This window comes from Pteropus alecto, unplaced genomic scaffold, assembly GCF_000325575.1.
Source record: "Pteropus alecto unplaced genomic scaffold, ASM32557v1 scaffold75, whole genome shotgun sequence".
Classification (NCBI taxonomy): domain Eukaryota; kingdom Metazoa; phylum Chordata; class Mammalia; order Chiroptera; family Pteropodidae; genus Pteropus; species Pteropus alecto.
In genome coordinates, this window is record NW_006440638.1 from 17,004,995 (window position 1) to 17,032,559 (window position 27,565).

At 39.8% G+C, this 27,565-nt stretch overlaps 1 protein-coding gene across 4 annotated transcripts in view; it reads left to right on the forward strand.

Moving 5' to 3' along the window:
• Positions 1-27,565, forward strand: part of CADPS (calcium dependent secretion activator) — a 456,128-nt gene that overhangs the window by 244,484 nt on the left and 184,079 nt on the right. For all 4 annotated transcript variants that reach the window (XM_025050754.1, XM_025050752.1, XM_025050751.1 and 1 more), the window contains one exon: positions 27,231-27,342. In XM_025050754.1, the coding sequence (XP_024906522.1) occupies positions 27,231-27,342 (112 nt within the window). The remainder of the gene's footprint in view (positions 1-27,230; positions 27,343-27,565) is intronic.

The window sequence follows — 27,565 nt, forward strand, 5'->3', positions numbered from 1 at the left end:
AAGGAGGGGCCTGGGTCTGTCTGGCTAAGTGATTCTCTTTGCAATAGGGTTAAATAAAATATAATAATGTCTAAGTTCCCCAAGAGTAAAAAAAACCTATAGTACCCAGTAAATAATGAATGCCTTTTTGTACAATAACAAATTCAGTGCTCTAACCACACAGAACAATTTTCTACTACCAAACATATCAAACAAATAAAGGCAAAAATATAATCCATAATCATAACCTCAAACCAAGAGAGGCCTCCATAAGCAGCCTCTGTCCACAAACAACATATTGATGGGCTCTATCAGAGCACCTGAAAGAGAGGCCACAAGGGAAAGGGCATAAAACAGCACAATGAATAATATCTAAATGTTTTCTTCTCATTAGGAAAACTGAAATGCTTCCAAAAAACTAAAAAATAGCATACCAAAAACTTTTTTCAGATCCTTAAAAATTTCTGATATCCTAAAGAAGCAGAGGGACAGATGGTAGGGCCAAAAATCAGCTAAAAGCATTGGTCTTTTTCTATTGCTATCATCTCTTTGATGAATGGCAGAGGGGCTGCAAGGCCTAGAGAAAACCTGCTCTCCTCTAAGCCATGACTGGAAAAGCCCCACATTAGGGACATGTTATTTTGAACGTGGGCAATGCTTTTCAAGCTGGAACATGCATGGAACCCAAGGTCACAGAGTTCAACAGGGAGCATCTTCCTGTCATATCAACTTATTGGTAAGATCTGAAATATTTTTATATTGAAACAAACAACCATGTTATGAGATAGAATGCGAAATGTGTAGGGTTTTTTTTTTAATTGGAATGCTTTGTATAAACGTATTGCTCGTAGAATGGCATTTCAGATAGTGCCACCAGGCTCCTGAGAGTTCACGTTTACCCTTTATTTACCTACACCATTATAAAGAATTAAGTTGAAATGCCAGATCTCTTGGGATCTCGTTTATGCTGCACCTACCTTTGTGAGGAAACAGGTTAGACACCAGGGGTGAGCCAATTTTTTGTAAAGGATTCAGCTTTACGAGCCTTGCAGTCTTTGTCACAAGACTCAACTCTGCTATTCGGTGTGAAAAGAGCCACCATAATGTGTAAGTAAATAGGCATGGACTTGCCCCTAATAAAACTGTATTTACAAAATCAGGCAGCAGGCCAGATTTGGCCCACAGGACATAGTTTGGCAATCCCTGAATTAGATCATTTCTAGTCATCAGTACCTAAGTAAGATTAGATTATTGTATAACTAATCTAAGTTGTTAGCTCCATGAGAGCAAGGACTTTTCATATTTGATAATCAAAGTATTTAGAATAGTGCCTGGATCTACTATGTGCCAATAAATTAGTTGAATAAATAGATTAAGGAAATTTGGGCTTTTCAGACACGTCTATATTCCGTTAAGAACCTGAAGGACTAGAACTCAGGACAAGTAAGATTTGATTAAGAGGAGTTCTCAAGAAATGTCCAAATGATGGAGCAGTGCTGGCCCAGTTGGAAGATAAAAATGTCAGGCCCTGAGCATGAGGCAGCAGGTGATATATGGAATATGAGAAGAAGTAAATGGGAAAGGAGGAGGCAGGTGAGGAAATACACATAGATAGGGTTTTGCTTTACTAAAGCCTTCTTCTGTTGCAATTAACAGAACCCTAATTCTAACTGGCTTAGACTGAGAAAGGATTTCAACATTCCATGAAACTGAAGAGTCAAAGGCTACAGGCATGTTTGGATCCTGATGCTCAAATGATGTCATTAGGGTTTTCCTCTCCTCCTCTCAGCTCTTTTCCTCTAGGTTTTCTCCATTCTCAGGCAGCCTCTTTCCACATGGAGGCAAACTGGTTGTTGCCAATAGTTCATGGGTTACAGTCTATGAGTGTAGTAACTCCAACAGAAAAACTTTCTCAAAAATCTGTGGCTGACTCTCATGGAATCAACTGAGTCAGGTTTCTAACCCTGACCCAGTCATTATAGTCTAGGAAATATGGTGTCAGGAATGACCACCCCTCAATTCAGGAGTGGGATCAGTTTCATCCAAACCATGTGAACCAAGTTCAGGGAGAGGTGGTTCCCAGGGAAGAATTGGAGTGCTGTAATTAGAAGCAGAGGCAAGGATGTTGAGCAGGCAAAAGTAACAGATGTCCATGAACTTTACCTACTTCACCAATTTTCTCTGGGTCAACACTTCCTTCCCTGTGATAGCTCATTGATCATACCAAGCTTACAAATTTCTACCCTTTATCCAGCAGCCTCAGTCAGCCACCCTCCATAACTGCCAACACTTTTCTGTGAAAGTGAAGAACTGACTCCATGTGTGTTCAATACTATCATAGATCTACTAAACAGCCTTCTCCTCTCTCATCCCCATAATAAATACTCTCTCACATTATATGATCCTTTACCCCCTCTGCTTTTCCCTTCATAAATATCACACATGCCCTGGTTCCATTTGGGACATTTCCACCAGCCTAAGAGCTTGCGAAAGCAGGGACTGTGCCTGCAATAACTCCAAGAACAGTAATTCATTTATTGATTGAATAAATGAAAGCAGAGTTTGAAATTTATCCTGAGAACAAAGAAAAATACTAAAGGAACTTTAGTAACAATTGCATTCAACTTCCTTTCCCCAATACTGTCCCCCTGCCCATCCAGATTTCATCCATTCTTAAGACCCATTCTAGTCCCCCCTCTGCAATGATGAACTTTCAAATCACTGACACCACATCAATCTCATTCTCCTCTGAACCACAGTGTTCATTACCTCTATTATTCATTTATTAGCTCACTGTATTCTGTCTTGGGACATTTCTTGAACAATATTAAACTGTTTAGTTCCTCTGTGCAGTTCTTTAACTGTTCAGATAATTACTCAGTTTTTCAATGAACTAGGACAGGAACAGAGAGCTAGATATCTTTGAAGCACCTCAAAACTTAACATTGTGGTGTACAAAGAGTAGAATGTCAATTAATGTTTACTGAGAGATTGATTATACATCTTTTCCCAAGGTGCCAAGGGTATCATAAAATTATAAAATTTAAGATGTCAATCTTTTTTTGCAGGATTTGTTTACAAGGTTAGAGGGACATTTGAATAAAAAATATTTCTAATTAAAAACATGTACCTAAGTTTACTCAATTTTAATATATTTGGATGTAATAATATGTAGATAGACCCTATCTTATGATAAATATCTGTAGTATTAGACACTTAAAAAAAAAATGCCCTTATTTTTAGAGAGTCTTGAGGGCACTTCACTTGTAAAATGGAAGTAGTCATACTTACACCATAGGGTTGTTGCAAGGATTTAAACATGTGATGCCAGCACAGTGCTGAGTATCATGTCTAGAACATAGTAAGCAGTTAATAATTGTTGACAGAATACAAAAGTGTGGAATTACAGATGAGTTGTGATGTAATGTGATCCATTATTACAAATAAAGCATTGACCAAGCCAGTAGTCCTTGTTATAGTTAGATAAGATTTTGAACTTTCTTCGGAGCTGTTGGGATGGAATAAAAGTATTTTGCTTGTGAGAAGAACATGAATTTTGGAGGTCCAGGAGCAGATTGTTAAGGATTTAATGTTTGTGTCCCACCCAAATTTCACATGTGGAAGCTCTAATTCCCCATGTCCCATGTGGTGGTATTTGCTGGTAGGACCTTTGGGTGATAATTAGGTCATGAGGGTGGCGACCTCATTATTAGCATTATTGTCCTTATAAAAAGAGACTCAAAGAAGAGAAGCTCTCTTTCTCTCTCTCTCCTTATCTCTTTCCCCATCTCTCTCTCTCTTCCTCTCTCTCTTCGTCTCCCCCTCCAACTCCCATGTAACAACAGAACCAGGAAGAGATCTCTTACCAGACACTGAATCTGCTGGCACTTGATCTTCCAGCATCCAGAATTGTGAGAAATAAGTGTTTGTTTTTGAAGCCACCCAGTCTATGGTGTTTTTCTATAGCAGCCCAAGCTGACTAAGATATTGACAGTATACAAAAATGTGGAATTACAGACAAGATGTGCTATAACATGATCTATTATTACAGATAAAGTATTGGCCAAGCCAAGATCCCTAGACATGACCATCTAATTGCAGTCTAACTCATTATGGAAATGTATGAATATAAATTAAACATTTAAACTGTCTAGCCATACCATTGCTATATGAAGGGCTAAACTATTTATCACTCACTCATTTGTGTCACTTATCTGATTTTTTGGCATTTTCTCTCACTCTCGCCCAGAATATAGCTTTGTTTTTTCCACCCTCTATGAAGGAGAAGAGAAAATTTCAGCACCCTAAACATCACCAATATTTGTGCCTGACATAAGACAGAAGGAGAAGGAAAAAAAGTCTGCCTGATCCAAACAGTGCTACAGCTTCATGTTAGGCACGTGTTGAATTTTTAATGATGCAAATAATTCATAAAAATTTATAAGCAATAATAATGGATAATGAAATTATCATTCTTCACTTAAAGTGATGAAATTAATGACCACGATATGAATTTTCTTGGATGATTGATGGAGAAAATAAGCTTGATTTTACTGTGCTCGTACTGAACTGCCAGAGCCTAAGCTACTGATAGGTCTCACAAGGAGGGAGGGCATTTGTAAGCAGAGAAAATAGATTCAGTCTTCTATAGGGGGATGTAGGCTAGAGCTTAATTGAAAAGTGGTATAGTATTGATTCTGCTCTCATCATAGGAGGGACAGTGAAGCTATGTGGCAGTGCTCAGCTGAGAAAGTTGTCTTCTGATTTGTGTAAATCAGAAAGCAATTGGGGAGGGTTTAAAATACTATCGGTTATTGAATTCTTATTTTCAACAAATTCATTTATTGCAATGTTTTACTCAAAGACAAATGCTTCATCCCTCTCTTCCTTCTTCTTTCTTCTTCTTCTCCTTCTTCTTCTTCTCCTCCTCCTCCTCCTCTTCCTCCTTCTTCTCTCTCTGTCTCTCTGTCTCTCTGTCTCTCTCTGTCTCTCTGTCTCTCTGTCTCTCTGTCTCTCTGTCTCTCTGTCTCTCTCTCTCTCTCTCTCTCTCTCTCATTGCCCTCATATCTGTTGGTTGCTTACAATATTGTGAGACAGTCACATTAAAGCAAACCATTCTTTTTTTCATCCAGATCTGTTTTCCAGGAATCACATGTAAATTGGGGTCTCAGACATGTTTCAAAGATCAAACCCTCTTGACTTTGATTGACCTCATTAGCTGAGACACGTGATAGTCAACATTGATTCAACTCAGGTTCAATTTCTAGTTTGCTAAATGAGATGATCTGGGTAAAAGCACCTAGAACAGTGAATGGCACATAGTAAGCACCCAGAGCTTTGTTATTATCACCATCCTTGGCTGGGGAATGGGAGAGTCACTCTTATAACTTACTAAGAGTCACTCTTATAGTAACAAGTTGTCATTCCAAGAACCACTGTTCCTATGTGTGCATTAATGGCTCACATACTAAATAAGACAGTTTACCCATGGTCGCCATCTCAAAGACACTGGGTAATTACTCTTTTCTTCTTCAAGGGCCACCTAATATTGAGGGGAAATTTATGATTGGGAAATGAAGGCCTGTCAACTTGTTCTTCTTTGTGAATCGTAATCAAAGTATTTCCTGTATGCCTGTTTGATGTTTATTCAGCTCTCTGATAATAACTGTAGACTCTGCAGTAGTTCACAAACATAGCCAAGCAGCAAAATCACCAAGGAATATCATTCAAAACAAACACTCCTGGACAGGTTATTCTCTATATAAATTCTTGCAGAGTAGGTGTGGGATAGAGCCTAGAAATCTATATTCTAGTATATCTCCCATCCTCCCTCCAATCATGATACTGAGATCCTTACCTTGTCCCATCTAAGCTATTATATGCTCCTCAGCCTCCCCTTACTCTGACTTATTCTGTACATTCTTGACCAATTATCATCCTAAATTACAAACCAGCTCACATTTATTGAGGACTCTCAATGGTACCTGACGCTATGCTGAGTCCTTAACATTCACTGTTTCATTTAATCTTCACAGTACCCCAAATAGGTAGACATTGTCACGTCCCACTTACAGATGGGAAATTTAAGGCTCAGAGGGGTTAAGACAATTCCCCAAGATCATATAGCTGCTTAGTGGTCTGATGTATCTGTATCTACACCAATACCTGATACAGGAAACCCAGGTATGTCTAATTTTAGAGCTCTATCTCCTAAATGCTACATAATTATGATTACATAATTATGTAAACATTATGTACATACACAATAATCATTACCCCACTCCCCTGCCAAAGGCTCCCTATTCCCTGCAGCAGAGATCACAAACATAAATGCTTATAAGAGCCAAGCAACAAATACTCATGCTTGAAGATGGTGGGGATAAGGAATTAGTTAAGCTTCTCTTAGTGAACAAACTTCATGCCTGCCCGGGGACATGGCTTTTCAAACAGTGGCCAGGTCCTTGGCTATCTACCTTCAGGAAATTATCATCAACATAATCAGTAAGAATCATTGATTGAAATGCTGATCTTTATTGTTCATTTTTAGATCTTTGCTTCTTAATAATGACAATTTCTATTTCATAGCTCAAATACTGACTTTGCAAATAGGAATCAAAAGTTTATCTTTTGGAGAAATGTAAGTTAAAAGGTTCAGGGGCTCACAGAGCTCAGCCCAACTTGTTTTTCTGACCACCGCCTGCCCACCTACCCACATGCAAGGAGCACCCTAGTGTCTACTGATGCCACCTGAGATTCTGAAGTCAATTCATCAAAGTGGCTAAGAATGGGACTCAAACACCATAAATAGAAACTCACTTACCACTTACTAAATATGTGACTTTTGTCAAATTACTTAATATTTCTAAGTTTTCCGTTTCTTCATCTATGAAACAGGGCTAACAGCCCTCAATACCCCATAGCATTACTGTGAGGATTAAATGAGATAATTATTAAATGAGTTAATAATTAAAGGAGGATTAAATGAGAAAGCACTTGGAAAAGTGTCTGCCTCATAAGAAGTGCTCAATAAATGGTAGCTGTTGAGATGAACTGATGACCATGGTGGTAATTAATAATTAAAATAATTACATTACTCAGCTGAGAGTGTAACAGTTTGAGATTTCCCCAGGCCCTCCCCCTATGGCAGATGTGGAATTGGGATGGGGCAAGGGGTAGTGTCTCATTGTCATGCTCATTAGAAGTAACTTAGGGAGAACAGAGGGGAGAAGAGAGAAAATGTATATATAGAGATCTCTCCTGTAACCTCTCCTTTCTGCATGTTCCTCAGACTTATTCTACTAATAATGTCACCCACAGCAAATTGAATGGCCTTCCTTCCTTCTTCCTAATCAAGCCTTTTAAGTGACTTGATTATTTTCTCCTACATAGTAGCAATCAGTTTTACCTGATTACACTAGGATGCCAGTATTTGGACAGGAGGAGGACACCCTCTCAACATCCCTTAGAGATGACCTTGGTAATTCAGGACAAAATCATTAGCTAATCAGGATTTCCTTAGTGCATTGGTCAGTTTCATTCTAAGTTCCCAAAGTACCACCCAGTAAACACTCGCCATTCATGATGCTCTTTGGGAAAGGGTTCTATGGTCATATAAGTTTGGAAAATATTGTGTGCTGTGGCCCTCTTAAAGATTCAGAATGTACATTAGCATAATAAAGACTCTGAGAAATCCTGCATGATGAAACCAGTGTTTGTGTAAGTCAGCATTTCCTAAACTGATTTCATCATGAGATCCTTCTTTCTCATAACATCTGCTAACTGAACTGCTCATGCTCAGGTACTTTCACCTTGGCACTCTGGAAGCAGGGAAAGAATGAGAGAGAGAAAGAAGAGAAGGAGGGAGAGAAAAAAGGAGAGAGGGAGGGAAGGAGGTGGATATCAAATTAGACTCATTTATTCACTCAATGAGTATTATCAAGATGCTGCATACCAGAGATAAAATGAAAACCAAGCATTTAGGTCCTTCCCTTCTGGTGGGTTTGAAGCTGTGATCCCCTATCTCATTCTCCCTTTACTTCACTAAAGGAGGGATCGGATAAGGAGGTAAGCAGCTTGATGGGGACCCCTCAGCTCAAGCACCATGTCCTCACACTGGACATCCCCAGATCGCCCACCTGATGTAGCCCTGCTCAGCCATTTTCTGTGTCATGATCCTGTTCTACTGTTTTCATAGCTCGTATCCTTCTTAGAAAGAATGTTTATTTTTTTTGGTTATTGTCTGTCTTGCCCAAACTGTATGAATTTCTTCATGAGTGCAGGAACCTTCTCTATCCTATCAGTTGAGTCTTGCCCTGAGCACAGAACAGTGCTTGGTACATAGAGTGCTCAATGTACATCGGATAGGTGGGTGAATATGTGAATGAATGGACAAATGAACAACAATAAATGAGGACTATTGAAGCTAAATCAGTAACCTGCTCTCATTCACTGGAAAACTCAGATCGCAGCAAGTGCAGCTCTCCAATCAATTTTTGGTTGTCCCCAATTCTGTACTATTGCTCCAGCCTCCCGTCTTGTAAGTCCAGGGCAGAAGTCATTTGCCTGGTACCCAATAACTCATCTTTATTATTGACATAACAGTATCCTTCATCAAGAAGATCCCTTATCTATTGAATTGATTTGGATTAAAATAAGTGGCATCAGAGGGCTCAGATGTTCAATAATATCTCATACTAGTTTCGGGTGCACAGCATAGTGATTGGAAAATTTATATAATTTATGAAATGATCCCCCCGATTAGTCTAGTATTCACCTGGCACTATATCTAGTAATTACAATATTATTGACTATATTCCCTATGTGGTAGGTTGCATCACCATAACTATTTTGTAATTGCCAATTTGTACTTCTTAATCCCTTCACTTTTCTCACCCAGCCTACCAACACCTCTCCCAATTGGCAATCATGAGTTTGTTCTCTGTATCTATGAGTCTGTTTCAGTTTTGTTTGTTTGTTAATTTTGTTCTTTAGATTTCACATGTAAGTGAAATCATATGGTATTTGTCTTTCTCTGTCTGATTTATTTCACTTAGCAGAATACCCTCTAGGTCCATCCATGTCATTGCAAATGGTAAAATTTCACTTTTTATGGTTGAGTAATATTTCATTGTATATATGTACCACATCTTCTTTATCCAATTGTCTATTGACACAGAGGTTGCTTTCATGTCCTGGTTATTGTAAATAGCACTGCGGTGAACATAGAGGTGCATATATCTTTTCAAGTTAACATTTTGGTTTCCTTAGCATAAATACCCAGAGGTGTATTAATTCTTCCTACTCATGAGCACAGTATAGCTTCCATTAATTTGTCTTTTCTTCAGTCCTTTCTTCAATGACATAATTTTCCAAGTACAGATCTTTTAACTCCTTGGTTAAATTTATTCCAAGGTATTTTTGATTTTTGATGGAATTGTAAATGGGATTATTATCTTAATTTCTCTTTCTGGTAGTTCATTATTGATGTGTAAAAATTCAACCTATTTCTGAATACTAATTTTGTATCCTGCTAGTTTACTGAATTCATTTATTAGTTCTAACAGTTTTTTTGATAGAATCTTTAGGATTTACTGTATATAGTATCCTGTCATCTGCAAATAATGACAGTTTAACTTCTTCCTTTCCAATTTTGATGCTTTATTTCTTTTTTTTGTCTGATCATTGTGGGTAGGATTTTGAATACTGTTGAATAAAAGAGGTGAAAGTGGACATCCTTGTCTCGTTCTTGATCTTAAGGAAAATGCTTTTAACTTTTCGCCATTGAGTATAATGTTAACTGTTAGTTTGTCAAACAAGCCTTTATTACATTGAGATATGTTCCCTCTATTCCCATTTTGCCAAGAATTTTATCATAAATAGATGTTGGATTTTGCCAAATGCTTTTTCTGCATCTATTGATATGATCATATGATTTTTATGTTTCAGTTTATCAATGTGGTCTATTACATTAATTGATTTGCAGATATTGTACTAACCTTGCATCCCAGGAAGAAATCCAACTGGATCATGGTGTATGATATTTTTAATGTATTGCTGAAATTCAATTTGCTAATATTTTGTTGAGGATTTTTGCATCTATGTTCATTGGGGTATCAAACTATAATTTTCTTTTTGTTGTAATGTCTTTGGTTTTGGAATCAGGGTAATAGATGGCCTCATAAAATTAGCTTGGGAGCCTTTCCTCCTCTTGAATTTTTTGGAATAGTTTGAGAAGAATAGGCGCTAATTCTTCTCTGACAGGTAAAATTCACCTTTGAAGCCATTCGGCCCAGGACTTTTATTTATTGAGAGTTTTTTGATTACCGATTTGATTTTGTTAGTAGTAATCTGTCTGTATAGATTTTCTGTTTCTTCTTGACTCAGTCTTGGAAGATCATCCGATTTGTTGGCAAATAATTGATCATGGTATTTTCTTATGATCCTTTATATTTCTGTGGAGTCGACCTTTATTTCACCTCTTTCATTTCTGATTTTATTTATTTGTGTCCTCTCTCTTCTTTTCTGGATGAGTCTGGTTAAAGGTTTATCAGTTTTGTTTCTCTTTTCAAAGAATCCGCTCTTCATTTTGTTTTGTTTTGTTTTTTAGACTCTATTTCATTTATTTCCACTCTGATTTTTATTATTTCTTTCCTTCTACTCACTTTGGGTTTATTTCGTTTGCTATTCTTTTTCTAGTTCCTTTTGGTGTAAGGTTAGATTCTTTATTGAGACTTTTCTTATTTCTTGAGGTAGTCCTGTATCGCTATGCATGTCCCTTTTAGGACTGCTTTCACTGTGTCCCAGGGATTTGGGGTCATTGTGTTTTCATTTTCATTTGTCTCAAGATATCGTTTGATTCCTTTTTTAAAATCTCATTGTTAACCTATTCATTGTTTATTAGCATGTTTGTTATTTAGCCTCCATTTATTTGAGTATTTTTCAGTTTTTTCCTTGTAATTGATTTCTAATTTCACATCATTATGGTCAGAGAAGACACTTGATATGACTTCATTCTTCCTAAATTTGTTCAGATTTGTTTTGTGGCCTAACATGTAGTCTATCTTGGAAAATGTTCTATGCACACTTGAGAAAAATGTATATTCTGCTGCTTTAGAGTGAAATGCTCTAAAAATATCAATTAAATCTACTGGTCTACTGTGTCATTTCAGGCCTCTGTTTCTTTGTTGATTTTCTGTATGGAAGATCTGTCCATTGGTGTCAATGGGATGTCAAAGTCTCCTACTATGACTGTATTACTGTTAATCTCTCCCTTTAAATCGGTCAATATTTGCTCTATATACTTAGGTGCACACTTATTGGGTGCATAAATGTTTACTAGGGTTATATCCTCTTGTTGGATTGATCCTTTATCATTATTTATATCCTTCTTTGTCTCTTATTACAGCCTTTGTTTTAAAGACTATTTTGTCTAATCAAAGTATTTCTACCCCAGCTTTTTTTTTTTTTCATTTCTCTTTGCATTAAATATCTTTTTCCTTTCCTTTATTTTCAGTCTGTGTGTGTCTTTTCATCTGTAGTGGGTCTCTTATAGATAGCCTATGTATGGGACTTGTATTCTTTTTCATTCTGCTACCCTATGTCTTTTGATCGAAGCATTTAACTCATTTATATTTAAAGTGATTATTAATAGGTGCAGAGTTATTCTCATTGTATCATTCATGTTTATGTTTTTCTCTCCTTTTCTTCTTAAAGAAGTACCTTTAACATTTCTTGTAAGACGGGCGTGGTGGTGATGAATTCCTTTAACTTTTTACTGTCTGGGAAGCTCTCATTTCACCGTAATTTCAATTTACAGCTTTGCTGGGTAGAGTAGTCTTGGTTGTAGGTTCTTGCTTTTCATTAATTTGAATATTTCATGCCAATCCCTTCTGGCCTGTAATATTTCTCTTGAGTAATAAGCTGACAGTCCCCTCTCTTTTGTAGGTTACTAATTGCTTTTCTCTTGCTACTTTTAAGATTCTCTCTTTGTCTTTAACCTATGACGTTTTAGTGATGATATGTCTTAGTGTGAGCCTCTTTGGGTTTGTCTTGTTTGGGACTCTGTGCTTTCTGGGATTGTTTGGCTATTTCATTCACTGAGCTATGGCAGTTTTCCATCATTATGTCTTCAAATAGGTTCTCAATCCCTTGCTCTCTCTCTTTTGATACCCCCATGATGTAAACATTGGTATGTTTGATGTTGTCCCAGAGGCCCCTTGTTTTGTTTTTTGTTTTGATTTTTTTTATTCTGTTTTGTTGTTGCTGTTCTGATTGGGTATTTTCTGCTACCTTCCAAATCACTTATTCAGTCTTCTGCTTCATCTAATTTACTGTTGATTCCCTCTGATGTAGTCTTTATTTCAGTTATTGTAGTCTTTAATTCTAACAGGTTTTTTTTAATGGTTGCTATGTCCTTTTTTATGCTTGCTATCTCTTGGTTGAAATTCTCACTGAGATAGTCTATTCTTCTCCTAAGTTCATTGAGCATCCTTACAACCAGTGTTTTGGACTCTGTATCAGGTAGGTTGCTTGCCTCCATTTCATTTAGTTATTTTTCTGGAGTTTTCTCCTGTTTTTCATTTGGGATATGTTTCCTTCTTGTTCATTTTGGCTCCCTCTCTGTGTTCATTTCTATGTATTAGATAGATCTGTTACGTCTCCCAGTCTTGGCAGAGTGGCTTTATGTAGTAGGTGTCCTGTGTGGCCCAGTGGCACAGTCTTCCTGATCACCTAAGCTGGGTGCTCCAGGAATGTTCCTTGTGTGGGTTGTGTGTGCCCTTCTGTTTTAGTTGAGCCTTGATGGGTGTTGGCACGTAAGTGGGTGGGACTGACTCTCAGACTGACTGGCTGTGATGTTTGCCATAACTACATTGTATGAGCTCTGTGTGGGGGCTGATTCCACAGAGTGTTATTTGCCCTAACAAGCTCCTGTGCCTGTTGAGACTACTTTCTGAGTGTGCTACTTGTCAAGCTAATTAGGTGGTGTTCTGTTGTGGTCTAACAACAGCCTCCACATGTGTTGGTTCTGGGGCCCCTTGGGAGGGGCTCTAGTGCAGGCCAAGGTTAGCCGTTGCCTGTGACCACCCAGGGGCTACTTGATAGGAGCTACAAAGCTGTCCATGATCGCTCACTGTCTGCCCTGGATCTAGAGGCATGTGGGAGAGGCCACACTGTGACTGAGGCTGACTGCCACCAATAATGGGCCTGGGGCAGCTCGGCAAAAGGCTACCTGCCGGCTGCTTGTTAGGCTCAGCAGCTGAAAGAGCCCTGGGTGGTAAGCAAGTTGGGTGAGGTGGAGTCCCAGGGAGTCACCAGGGTGGGGCAAGTTGTATTTCTCAGGTTAGTGCTAATTCAGATTTGGTGCCAGTGCTGAGCCTGTGCCCACTTGCAAAAGTATCAGATCACACTAAGGCCAGCAGCTGCCTGCATTGAGCCCACAGACTCCAAAAATTTGTTCAAGAAATACTGCAGCTCAGGCCAGGGCTTGTTGCCTGCCACCAAAAGTGACTCTGGAGGTGCACTAGCTGAGGCCTGTTGATTGCTGCTGAAGAGCCCCCTGCCAAGACCTTAGGGTGGAGCTGGTTGCCAAGCCATGAAAATGCCTCCAGAAATGCAAGAGTTGGATGGGACAGGGTCTCGGGAAGTCAACAAGTGGAACAATCAGAGTTCACTAGGCCAATGCAGATTCAGATTGGTTGTGTGTGGGGAGGGCTTAACACAGGGAAAATGGAATCCACCTATAGGCTTCACAGGAGGAGGGCTCAACACAGGGACAATGGCGGCTGTCTCTCCCTCGCCCTGAAGTCATACAACTCAGTCTTTCCCTGTATGTCTCCAGCACCTCCCAAGCTGCTGTCCTTCCACCAGCACCTATGGCAATTCACTGCAAATGAGTGAGTCTCTGTGTGAGCCCTTAGGGGGATGTCTGGGTTTCCAGCAGCCTTCCATCTCACCTGGATGGTCAGAATCTCTGCTATTTTCACAACCAGGTTTTGTGGGGACTCCTCTTTCTGGCACTGGAACCCTGGGCTGTGGAGCCCTGGTGTGGGTTTGCGGCTGCTCACTCCTCCAGGAGGACCTCCATAGCTAAGATATCCCTCTTGATACTCAACCACCACATGGGGGTGTGGGGCCAGCCCATTTTAAGTCTCCACCCCTCCTACCAGTATCAATGTGGCCTCTGCTTTACATCCTTAGTTATAGTTCTGTTCAGCTAGTCTTCAAGTGGTTCTCCAGCTTGATTGTTTTATAATTTAGTTGTAATTTTAATGTGGTCATGGGAGTAGGCAAGCAGAGCATTTAGTACTCCACCATCTTGACCAGAACCTAATTTTTTATACATTTTTTACAAGACGGTCTGATAGTATGTTTAATATTATATAAATGGGAGTGCAAAGTAACAGTAGCTATGCCCTATGGGTGACCTACTGGTCAGTGCAAGAGATGGATTTGACTGGGAACATAGGTAATATTTTCAATCCATTGAGAAAATGTTACTATATCATTATCTGGTTGACTGGTGGTGATGTTTCTCCACAACTGACATTTGTCACTTTTCAAGAACAACTCCCTGCCTCCAGATTGGGCCGATGCCATGCACTTGGCCTTGAGAGCAATCCCCCCAATGCTTTAAGAAAACACTTCAGTCCTTACTGAAGGGCATTTGGCCATCTGGTCCATTCACCATTTCCCTTTGAGACTCTTGGCATTCATGACCACTCCAGTGATTTCTCAGAAATGTTAAACAGAGAAGAAAAAGAACAAATACACAAGCCAGTCCCTGGGGGTAGAGACAAGCATGGCTCACAACAGCATCCTCGGGGCCCCTCTCTGTGGGATGATGGGAACCAGCCCATGAAAGCAAACCCAACAACAGCTCCCATAATCCCCTCTGTCAAAGACAACTGGGAGGTCTCACAAGATGGAGGCTGGCTGCTCAAAGGGCAGCCAAAGCTCTGAATAGCCATTCTTGACCCCTACTCTCCTAGTGCTGCCTCTGTGTGCCCACCACGGCTTTAGGTGCCCACTTGAACAGAGCCACAAATGTCAGGAGCACTCGAGAGCTGCTGAGGTTGGCTTACTGCTCATTGCTTCCATGTGAGAAGCTTGATCTGAAGTGCCTTTGACTCCTTTGATAGAGTTAGGGCTTCCCCTGGGAGCACTTGACCACAAGTGGTTTGAGAGACATTGGCTGCTTGCCTTGGCCTTGGGAGGTGTTGACACTCTTGCTCATTAGGGAACCTGGACAGTGCCTGTGGCAGCCTTAGCCAGTACAATCAGGCCTCAATCCAGTTCTCACACTGTGGAAAGACTGCCGTATTTGACACTGGCAAACACGGTGGTTATTCTCTAAGGACATATGAACTGGGCACTGTTTTTCCAAGTCAGCAAGGTCATTGGGCAGGTGTTAATTGAGTGACTGTAATAAACTTTTTAACTATATGAAAGGACTATAAAATGTGTTTGGGCTCTCCAGGATGTGCTCTTTTAACTGAGGACTTCAGACCAATCTATAGGAGATAGAGTAGAAACAAGATGATGTGATTAAGTACCAGATATAAGCACCATATCTATAACTAGTGCCATATATCAAATCATCTCAAAATGGAATGGCTTAAAACAACATTTATTTATCTCATTCACTCACTTGCAAATTTGTTGGGAGTTGGCTGATTTATACCAGGTTTGGCTGGGTGGCTCTACTTCAAACTGTGGATCTGGTTGGCCTTGACTCCTTACTGTCAGTTAAACTCAAGCCTATTCCATGCAGTTTATTCTAGGATCCAGGCTGAAGGAATAAGAGATACCTGGAGGAAGCTCTGCTCATAGTGATGACGAAGGCACAGGAGAACAAGCCTAATCACTCAAGCATGTTCAAGCCTCTGCTTCCATCATATCTGCTAATACCTCACTGAGCCAAGAGCCAAGACAGTCACATGGATAATTTCAAAGTCAAGTTGTGGAGATATATATTCTGCCCTGAAGGAAGCCAAAGCAATATCATTATATCACATAGACAAACCCAGCATCGGTGGGGCAGGAAGAAAACCTTTCTCCTGAGGAAGGCAGGAGAAAGTGAATCTCTTTGAACAATAATCTTCTTTAACTGAAGAGAAGGCCAGAAAAGGAAGATAAATAGGATGAGGGTGAGAAAAGATGTGTTTCAGGTACTCAGACAAGGAAGTTCAAGAAAGTGAGAATGAGCTTTCAGCACTTATTCCTTTGCCATAATTGCCAATTTTATTTTGTCCAGACTGAGAAAACACAAATGTCATTATTCAGATGGTTTTAAAAACATCTCACATCTTGATGTTTGATTCTAGTGCTGGCATTTGGCCTAAGTCGTTATGTACCTCTGAGATGTCACTGAATAATTATGTAGGGCTTATCGATGATCAGGCTGGGAAGCATTTTCTCATCTAATTCTAACAAGAGAATGCTCAAAGGAAACACTATTAATACACCCATTTTACAGTTAAGAAATTAGAGGTTGCAAGAGATTCAGTCAGCTGCTCAGGGTCACTAAGATAGAAAGTGGCATAGTTGGGTGTGGAACCCAGGCTGCTAGACTTCAGACTCTCTTAATCTTGAGTTCACTGGATAACGTGAACTGCCTTTTAGTAGGAACTTATGTTGTACTCAGTGCTTTTCTCATTTAATTAAGAGACAGGCAGATAGGATACCTTATAAGGTGAATACTGTTAACGTGTCCATTTTGTAGAAATGAAAACTGAGAATTAACAGGCTAATAGATTTGTTTGAGATAATAAAGCTGTCAGATAATAGAAACAAAGCGATCTGACTCCAAAATTCTTCTCCACTTCACCAGCTTCCTCATTTATATATGAGGGAAATGGCCAAAGTCATCTCCAGGGCTCTGCTCAGCTCACTATATTGCTGTCTCTCTCAGTCTTTTTTTTTTTTTTCCCCTCCTTTGGCTCATGTTCTTAGTAGAACGGGTTGGGATATAAATGGGTTAGCAATGCATTTGGTAATTCCCCTGGCCCAAGTCTCCTGACATTTTGGGCCTAGTAGTGTGGGTTTTGTATATCCATGAGCCTCTGGAGTCTGCAAGGTGTCCTAAAGCAGATTCAGGTTCTAAAGACACAATTAACCACAGAGCCTCCCAGTTGTTTATGAGAATCACAGGTTGCAATGATAATAACCAGCTCAGGTTACAAGAACCATTATAGAAAAAAGCCCAGTGTAAGAAATTAAATAGAAATTGGTTGGCCATGTCACAGAGAGGAGAAAGTGAATGAATGTATTCCCAGCAACCTCTTAAGAGCTTTTTTCCCCTTTTGGGGTGGGGTGGTGTTCCATCATGCAGTAAGCAGTTCATTTTCTCTAAATGTCCTCAGAACCTTGAAATAAATGGATGATCAGAGGAAGGCAACTAGGTGATGGAGATGCAGAAGAACCTCAGATTAGGAAACAACCATCATTTCCAGTGACAAAAACCTCACCTCCTTTCACAATGACAGGAAATATCTTTGGGCCACACCGTAAACTACATTCCAGAGAAGATAACATGGACACTCAGGCCATGTGATGTGCTGTCATCTTAATGATTTAGCCTTTGACAATCCTCCCCACTTCAGTCATCCCCACAAACCCCACAACATCCAACCCTTGGCCCAATCCACCCTACCCCACAGCACTACCCCACCTACCCTAATCCCACACCATCCTGTTGCTTAGCCTCAACCTTGGGTTTTCCATTTAGATTTTTTTTAACCACCTATACGTTTTCTTGTGTGTCATTCTCCAATGAAGACTACAATCGAAGCTCTCACAGCTGGATAGGATCTTGAAATTTCCAAACTCTAATGGATTTCTGATTTCTGGTCTGGCATGAAATTCTTGTTTCTGTCCTCACAAAAATGGCTGAACAAACTGAAAGTCAGCAACTCTTCTTAAATCAATTAGAGAATTTAGGTCACAGGGCAAACCACTGCCCCTAAAATTAGAAGGACAAACAGGCAAGTACAGAGGATCACAGCTTATTGGAGTAGAAGACTAGGAGCAGAAACTGCTGCTAGAACCATAGTGGAGTCCTTTTACCTAGTACATCATGTTTAGCTTTCAACAAAAATTGGAAAGCATACTAAAAAACAAAAAACACAGTTCAAAGAGACAAAGCAAACATTAGAACCAGACTCAGATATGGAGGTAATATTGGAATTATCAGACTGGGAATTTACAATAACTATGGTTAATATGCTAAGGTCTGTAACTGAAAAAAAAAAAGTAGACAGTATGCAAAGAACAGGTGGGTAATACAAGCAGAGAGATGAAAACTCTAAGAAGGAATCAAAAAGAAATGCTAAAAATTTTAGTTATATGTGGAATCTAAAGGACAAAATAAATGAAAAAACAAAACAAAAACAAACACGTAGATATAGAGAACATTTCGATGGTCGCCAGATTTGCGGGGGAGTGTTGATGGGAGGGGTAAAAAAAGAAGAAGAGATTAAGAAGTACATACTGGTAGTTACAAAATAGTCATGGGGACATTAAGTATAGCATAAGGAATATAGTCAATAATATTAAAATAACTGAATGGTGTCAGATGAGTACTAGATTTATTGGGGTGATCATTTTGTAAGTTATATAAATGTCTAATTGCTATGTTTTACACCTGAAACTAATATAATATTGTATGTCAACTGTGATTTTAAAATTTAAAAAAATCAATGGAAATGTTAGAAATCAAATACCCAAGATCTTGTCTTTAGGACAAAAAACGTATATTAGCCCCCTTTATATGGATAAGCAAACTGAAACTCCACCAGTGGCTTATTCAAGGTCACATAGCTACTGAGAAAATAAAGATTGATACATATATCTCCTGTATTTGAATGAAGAATTGTATATATTCTTCCCTCTCTCTGGCCTTCATTCAACAGGCACTGGTCTAAGCACTAGAATATAACAGTGAGCAAGATGGACTTGGTCCCTGCCCTTATGAAGTTTATAGCATAGAGGTTTCCTCTTTAACTTTACCAAAGAATGTAAGTCCATGATAATCAAGCATTGTTACATTTCACTTTCAACTTGAACCTTATCTCTACGCATGTATATGTATGTGGAGGAATTCACAAATCAGTGAATTCATTCCTTCAGCAAATGCCTACTGAACATCCCCCGTGTGCCAGGCATTGTGCTAGATGTTGTAGATATAGCAAAAAGTAAACAGATATAGATCCCCACCCTTGTGGAGTTTACATTCTAGCAGGTAATAATTGCTTCTTGGTGAAGTTTCAACTGGCCACTCAATTTAAATATTCTACCCACCCTCCTCTTGGCACTTCCAACCTCCCTTTTTTGGTTTATTTTTCTCCATAGCAATTTATGATGTATGTAGGACATATGAAAGATATGGTGATGAAGTGGACATGCACTGAAGAGGAGAAAACAAGACTAATGTTCAGGTGGCTGACAGTTCCTTTGACTAGGTTGGGGAAGCCTTAGAAGAACAGATGTGAGGGGGAAAAGTTAAAGCTGAGGTTTGTACACATTTGATTTCAGATTCCTGGGGAGGGGACATTCCAGTGGAAATGTCAAGTAGGTGAACCAGAGCCTTCATCTCTCCATCTCCCAGACAACGCAATTTCTTCAAAGCAAATATCTCATTTATGCAGATAAGAGGTAGTTTAGCTTTTCTAATACATTAGAGGCCCTGAATCACATCCTATCAATTAGTTTGCATGGAACACACTGCGATAGAACAATTGATTCGTTTGGTGTAGAATATCATGCCGTCTGCCTGAATGGCAGGACAAAAGGTTTTAATGCAGTTATCTCCAGGCAATTATTAACTTTCCCTCTTAGCAACGGGACTAAGACATTTTCATTCCCTGAAATGACACTTTTCCCTTGTTAAAGCTCACAGTTAATTTTATGAACCAAACCAATTTAACACCCAGCTCACATGAACCATATACCTTGAAGAAATGCAAATCTAGTCTTCGTGGCATGAATTATGGCCTTATGCTGAGCATCGCCATGGCAACTAATGACATCATCCCCCAACACCAACCTGCACAAAACCCAATTCTCCAAGGGTCCTTATTTGCCTAAAGTGCATGTGTTCTTGGCTTACTCACATACACATTCATAAGTATCACTCTGTTGTCAAAGGTTTGCAGTGGATGTTTACTGTCATTTTGGGAGGTATATTCCCTTTGTGGCAAATGTTGTTTTTTGTTCATGAGGGGGGTGGGGGAAATTCTAATGAAAATTACTGTGTGTATTTGATTAGCAACATTTGCTGACAACATATGGTCTGAGGAGGCTTCCGCAAATAAGAGGCTTTAAATAGTAAACAGAGATGTGACTGCGATGAAGCAGATGCTCTCCAAACACACAGTATAAGGCGGCTTTGCCTATGGATTTCTCCCTCCCTCCACCCAAGCATATTTCTCTCCCTTATTTGCTACCCCAGATCAAAGTGTTCACTTTCAAAGAAGTGACACTGTGGAATAGGTTTGGAGAAATAATGTGCTGTGACTTTAAAAGTCATCTCCACCCCCCAATATATGAATTATCTGCTACTTATGTTTATTATTTGGTATTAATAATGATGTAGTGTGACTAAATGAGTCAGCCAGCTCAAGGGGATCTGGAAGCAGCATTTGGGCACCACCTGTCTGAAATACTATGGTACACAATTCCAAATTTTCCAATACACCAAGAATGCTAGAAAGAGCTCCATGAAGAATTTAGAGCAGCAACTTGGATTGCTATGGAGTTGAGCTATCCTTGTAAGTGTATGTTTACAGTTCATCTTTATGGATTTGCTTGGTTGAACATACTTCTAAACTGCTAATGAAAATAAAAGTATTCCCAATAGACTGAGCCAGCAATTTAAGCGTGTATAGCAGGGGTCAGTAAACTCTTTCTGTAAAGGACCAGAAAATAAACATTTTATGCTCGTTGGCCATATGGTCTCTGTTGTAACTACTCGACTCTGCCATTGAAGCACAAAAAGCAGTATAGGTAATGTGTAAATGAATGAGCGTAGCTGTGTTCTAATAAAACTTTATTTATGGATACTACATGTCAATTTTATATAATTTTCATGAGTCATGACATATTCTATTTTTGATTATTTTCAGCCATTTAAAAATGTAAAAATCTTTCTGGCTCATGAGCCATACATAAGCAGGTGGTCAGCCAGCCTTGGCCCATGGACCATAGTTTACCAACCCTTGGTCTATCATCCTGAAATGAAAGACATATTTTTTGTGCTTGGTTTTGAGTTGAACACTGTATATGCAACAGCTTATCTCCCATGTAGCCTTTCATGGACCCTCTGGGGCCAGTGCTGTTCTTATTCCCAGTTTATAGACGTGAAAGCCGAGGCTCAAACTTACACCTAATAAGTGTAATCATTTCTGCACTTGGCCTAAGTAGACTATAACACGGTGAAGCAGCACCAAAGCAGCACCTAACACAGTGATCTGCACATGGCAGACATTCAGGAAGTGTTTTCTAAATGAAGGGAGAAATGAAGAAGGGCTAATTAGAGGTAGGATTCCTAAGCAGTGAAAGTCAGAGCATCATCCAAGGCATGTAGGTTATAGAAATGCTTGGAGTGCATAGAGCATGGAGGTTAGTTAGCTGGATGATTCATCTTTTAATTCCCCACCTTCTTGCAAAAGGTATCTGATTTGGATAGGGCACACATACCTCAATACACATTTCTTCCTATCTGGAGGCGCCACTGTGGATGATGGCATTTCTATAGTCTGTGCTTGTGTGCTTCTGGCAGAAAAGACCAAAAGTAATAATAATAGCTAATTTTATAATTGGCACTTTCTTTCTTATCGCCATCCACATTGCTTCCAGACCTTGGCCATATCAGCTTACCACCCCTTGACCATTAAGGACCTATGCCTTGCTCCTCAGGATGCTCTCCTTGCTGCTGTATATGCTGGGTGTCCCTTGCACACTGCCAGCCTCTGCATACATTTCAGAAAACTGAAGTACTCCTAGAAAAACATCTAATCATCAAGGATATAAAGCCCTCAGTTTGGTTTAAAGAAAGCAGTGCACCCATGTTTACCTCATATGTTGCATCTCTCCAGAATCCCCTGATATTTGGTGACATGGTTATTCTGAATTTGTCACTCCTTCCTAGTCATTAAACAGACATTTATTGTATGCCAGGCCTTGTGCTGGGTCCAGGAAATATTTTAAAAATCATGCTATGTTCCCTGCCCCCACAGTGTTCACCATCTAAAGAGAGAACCGGAAACACACAGATAATTGTCAAACTACACTGTAATAGTGTTTTATGAATTATCAAGAGGCATTAAAACTCTGCAGTTTAATGCATGGACTTTGGGCTCAGAAACTCTGAGTTTGAAGTCCAGCTCTGTGATAGCCTGGACCCCTGGACCAGCTATTTAACTTCTTCAAGTCCTAGTTTCTCCATCTATAAAGTGGGGATAATAACAGAATATTCCTCACATAGCTGTCAGAAGGATTAAATGAGATAATCCATGAAAAGCAGCCCAGGTTCTGACAAATCATAAGCACTCAATAACTTGTGACTATTTTTAGCACTTTTGTGAGCTGGCTGTACAGTGTGAGTACAGTGGTAGATAAGATGGGATCACAGAAGAGGGACACCTCACCCACTATACTTTATCTACCTTGTGTTCGGAGAGAAGTTAGTCAGTTAACCTTCCCAACCATCAACCTCTTCAAAGTGGAATTTTATTTCGGTTCTGGGAAACTTTTAAGGAGAGATATTCATCTTAATAGCCACAGTCAATGCACAGCAAAGGAAAAGAAATGAACAGAGAAAAATGCAACAATGAGAAATAGATTCACCAACCAACAAGTAGCCTGACCAAAAGGTCAAACTTTTTGATGCTTCTTCCACTGGCTAATTTGTCTGTAGGGCATGTCGTACTCTGTGAAGTATACTGAACATTTGAAATAAATCCAAACTGAGAAGCCAGGGTAGCCCTGAGTCCCATCAATCTTGAAACAGAATTGTCCCTTTGAGTTACAAAGGTAACTTATGTCAACTATCAAGACACAGAGGAGTGCGTTGTTGGAATGTGTGAGGGAGACAATATGGCGGCATGGATAAGAGTTTGGGTTGTGGGGTCAGACTGCCATTTGCTCCCTGCATGTGACCCTGGACACATTACCAGCCTTTCTGAGCCTCAGCTTTCTCATCTGTAACTGTAAGGGTATAATTATAAGTATTTCATAGGATGGTCAAGATGGTTTTAAAAGATAAAAATGCATGAATGACTGTATAACATTCTTGAGATAGGAATTTATACCTTGCACATAGTAATTTCTGAATAAATATTTTCTGTTTTATTATGAAGATAGTTTCTCCATGGCTGGAAAAAGAAAGAGAGTGTACATTTTCATGACCTTTTGGTCAGGGATGGGTACTGATAAACCCCGTGGAGCCTCCTAAGAATAGGAAACATTGGCATAAAGAAGCCAGGAGTGGTTTTCACAGTCCAATGACTGTAGCAAGGGGCAAAGGTTTCGTGTCAACAGCAGTGACAGCCGCCCTCTGTTGCATGGTCCAGCCTCAGTCCAGGCTAAACAGACTGAGGCAGCATTGGACTCAGAGCCTGATTTATGGGGTTGTGACCCATGCAGTTGCATAGACCCTGCACTCAGACGGGACCTGTATTAAGTGTAATGTTCTGCTGTTGCCATCTTGAAATTCTTAATTTGATCTTTAAACTTGTATATGTAAGTGAAATCTAATGGAACAATAGAGCGTGTATTTGAGCAGAGAAAATATTCAGAGAAAAAAAAATGCTTTATATTTTGGTAACTTGAATGGCACTTTCTTTGTGCTTTTTGAACAAGAAGCCCCACATTTGCATTTTGTCCTGTAAGTGACATAGCCAGTTAAGATTAGACTAGAGACTTTCTCTTTTTTTCCTGCTCCACTGGGCCAGGTTACCATTTTGAAATCTGATGGATAAATTGGGATTCAGTGGTAACCTAACATCTTGAGGTGAGCCAAGGGTCATGATAGGAAGCCAAAAGCACAGCTGCAGGCCTGGTGGAAAGGAAAAGCAACTCTGTCCAAATGGACAGGGGTTGTCAGGACGGCCCCCAGCAGCTTGAATTCCATCCAGCTGATGGGGTCTTAGAAGCCTCACCCTGCCCCACGGTCTGCGTCATGTTTAGCACTTTATGAGCTGAACATTTCGGAGTTGCAGCAGGAGTCCAGGCAAACTGGGTTAGTGCCTGCTGAGCAGGCCACAAAATCCCTATGAACCACATCCAAGGACAGTATTATGAGGATACAGTGTGGGGGGATCCCCAAGGCACTGAGATCAAGACCTTTCTGAGGCATCGTGTTAAAGCATCTCATTCCAGAACTCTTGGTTTACAGCAGGAATCTTCCTCATGATTAAGCAAATAGATGCCTAAAGAGATTAATAGCACAATTAATCATAAATAATAAATTAATGCTCATTTTTTTGCTGCTATCGCTAATCATTATTGTTGATAATTATAACAACAATAGAAGCAAGAGCTGTAAAGTAAGAATTAAGAGATTAGCCCGACTTGGTGGCAACTCCCTGTAATAAAGTAGATAAGATCTTGAGTTTCTTCTCAGTTTTCTCATCTGTGAAATGGGAATGATAATAACTGTTTTACTACTTACTGTGCAGTAGGAAGGGTGGCGTCTATCTTTCTTACCCAGTACAGGGTCAGATTTATTACGTGCTTAATAGATGTGTGTTGAAGAGATTACACAAAATGAGTGGTCATCACTGTTACTGGAATACATCCTATCTCTCCTTATTTGGGAAAGAGAAAGTAGCCAAAATTTGTTGGGTTCTTGTCCTGTTCCAAGCCTGCTACTGTTTACTCTGTGAAATAAGGTTATTTTATAGCTGAGCAAACTGAGACACGGAGACATTTATTAATTTGCCTCAAGTCCTGCAATCCGTAAGTAACTAACCAGGATTTGAACTAAGGATATGTGGTCCAGCTCTATGCCTTGTCACATCACCTTTGCTGGGACAAAGGTTTCTTTATCTTAGGGGCTTGCTCCAATTGCCAATGACCAAAATTAAGAACTTCTGTCTCTAATCTAACATTTTGCTGTTGTGTTTGAAGCCTGGAGTTTTTTGTTCTGTCTGGTGTCCTCGTCCATGTCTTCTCCTTTCTCTATTGTGATTCTTATGTTTCCTCACTATTCTCGCACACACACAGATCACCTTGAATCTGGACCCCCGTTGTTCTGGTGATCACTTGTCAACTCTCTCTAGATCCCTCATGTCTTTGAGTTTATTTGAGAACAACAGTGAGATGAGAAGTCAGATTTCTATAATTTACAAAAAAAAAAAAAAAGAAAGAAAGAAAGAAATACAAACAACCAATGAACAGAGTAAAATATTCAGGTCTGCTATTAGTCAAAGAACTTCTGTCTCTAATCTATGGAAATGACAATGACAAAATAGGCCAGAAAAAAAAGTCGAAGAACTTCTATTAGTCGAAGAACTTCTGTCTCTAATATCCATGGAAATGACAATGACAAAATAGGCCAGAAAAAAAAGTAAACAGGGACACTTAATGTGATTTACACTCTCATTCCCAGATGGTGGGAAGACAGTCCCTACCTTTATAAAAAGTGTTTTGGGAATAGGTGAATCAAGCCTTGAAAATATTCACTGATGAGCACAACCTCTGCAGCACTGTAAGAACATCATAATGTTTGCTGACACATGAAGAAATTATTTTTCGTCTAGGTCTCTATCCCCAGGAAATAATCTGAAATGAAATCAAAAAGTAATATGTCTCTCAGTCTCAGTAATAGAACAATGATTAAATGAATTATGATGCAGCCAAAAAATATAATATTACAGTCATGAAAAATCATATTTTAGTGAATATTTTACAGTATGGAAATTGACCACTATAGAAGGCAAAATAAAAAACATCTCTTTACAAAATTACACCTATTCCTGTTTCCTAATCTTGTAAAAGAATATATATTTAGCATCATTTGTTTTTTTAACAAATACTTAATAAATATCTTCTATGTGCTAGGCACTGTGCTAAGTAGTAGGTATGCGATATAAACAAAACACAGTCTCTGTGCCTATGGAGCTTACAGAATAATAGAGGATTCAGCTATTAAACAATTATATAAAACAATAATTAAAAATCTAGTGATTGCTAGGATGGAAAATTAAATAACACGTTCAAGAGAATTTAACACTAGAAACAAATTTACACTGGGAAATGAAATCAAGAGCCATGTTCTCTGGGAATGTGGTGGTTAAGCTGAGCCCATAAAGGGTAGCTAGGTAAAGAGCAGAGTAGGAAGAAGCATTGCCAGCAGAGGGAACCATGCGTGCAAGAGTCGTGAAGTGGCACAATCAGGAGGCCCATGACACTGGAGCAGATGGGTGGGAGACCATACCAAGGGGACTGAACTGCATCTTGAGTACAATGGAACAGGTGCTGTGGGAGCGTTTAGGGCAAGGGCTCAGTGCAATTCAGCTGACACGTCCAGAAGATCACACCGATTTCAGGTACAGAGTGGATAGAGAAGGCCTTGTAAGAATAATGATGAGGAACGACGAGGCCACATCTGAGGGGCTCATCAGGGACTCATGTCAGCCCAGCCCAGATGCTCAGTAAGCCAGGCTCCCCGCTGGGGAAATCTAAGACTCAGAATCCCACAGACCGTGAGTGGGGAAGGACATTTACCACATCACTCTTGCTTTTCATGAAGGGCCGAGCTCTATCCATTCTTCTATTCAATTCACCTTTGAATAGAAATGAGGCTTCTTGCCTCCCCACTACCATTGAAGTTTCATTTTAAAGTCAGATGTTGGCTAGGACCAAATGAAGCCCTAACAAAATCTAGAACTGCAACTTCCAAAAACTAGGGATTCCAAGGATGCAAGGAAATATTAGTGTTTACCTGGAAATAGTTTGTAGGTATGGCAAATGCCCGGGGGAGAGTTCTTGATTTCATACTAATTCCATATGATTCCTTCTAGTGCTCTGTGAAGACCCAGTGGCAACTTTCTGAGCATCTGTCTTGCATTTGCCTAACAAGTTAATTAACACTTTTTGTCATTCTGGCAGCTTTGGAGGGGAGGAGAGGAGGATGTGACACTCAACCCTGCCTCGGGTTAACCCTGCATTCACCCAACTCAAGAAGAAGGCAGTTGAATTTAGCATTGTCAAGGCAGAGGTCTCCACACTGATCTCTCTGATTCTGTCCACAGCTGGGGCACACAGGGTGACTTCTCTACGACGCACGCGCTGCCTGCTGTGAAGGTGAAGCTGTTCACAGAGAGCACAGGCGTCCTTGCCTTGGAGGACAAGGAACTTGGACGGGTAAGCACTCTTCATCACAAGGGGTATCCATCACAAAGAGCTCTGAAGTGCGGGCATCCCCAGGTCCCAAGAGACAGCATTGCCAAGTACTGCTAGACCTGGCTTTGCGATTTGAATCCCAGACTCCACTCCGCATTGCCTTGTGTGACTTTGGGCAAGGAAATCCCTCAACCTCTTCAAACCTCAACTTCCCCCTTCAAATCTGGGTGACCAATAGGATGTA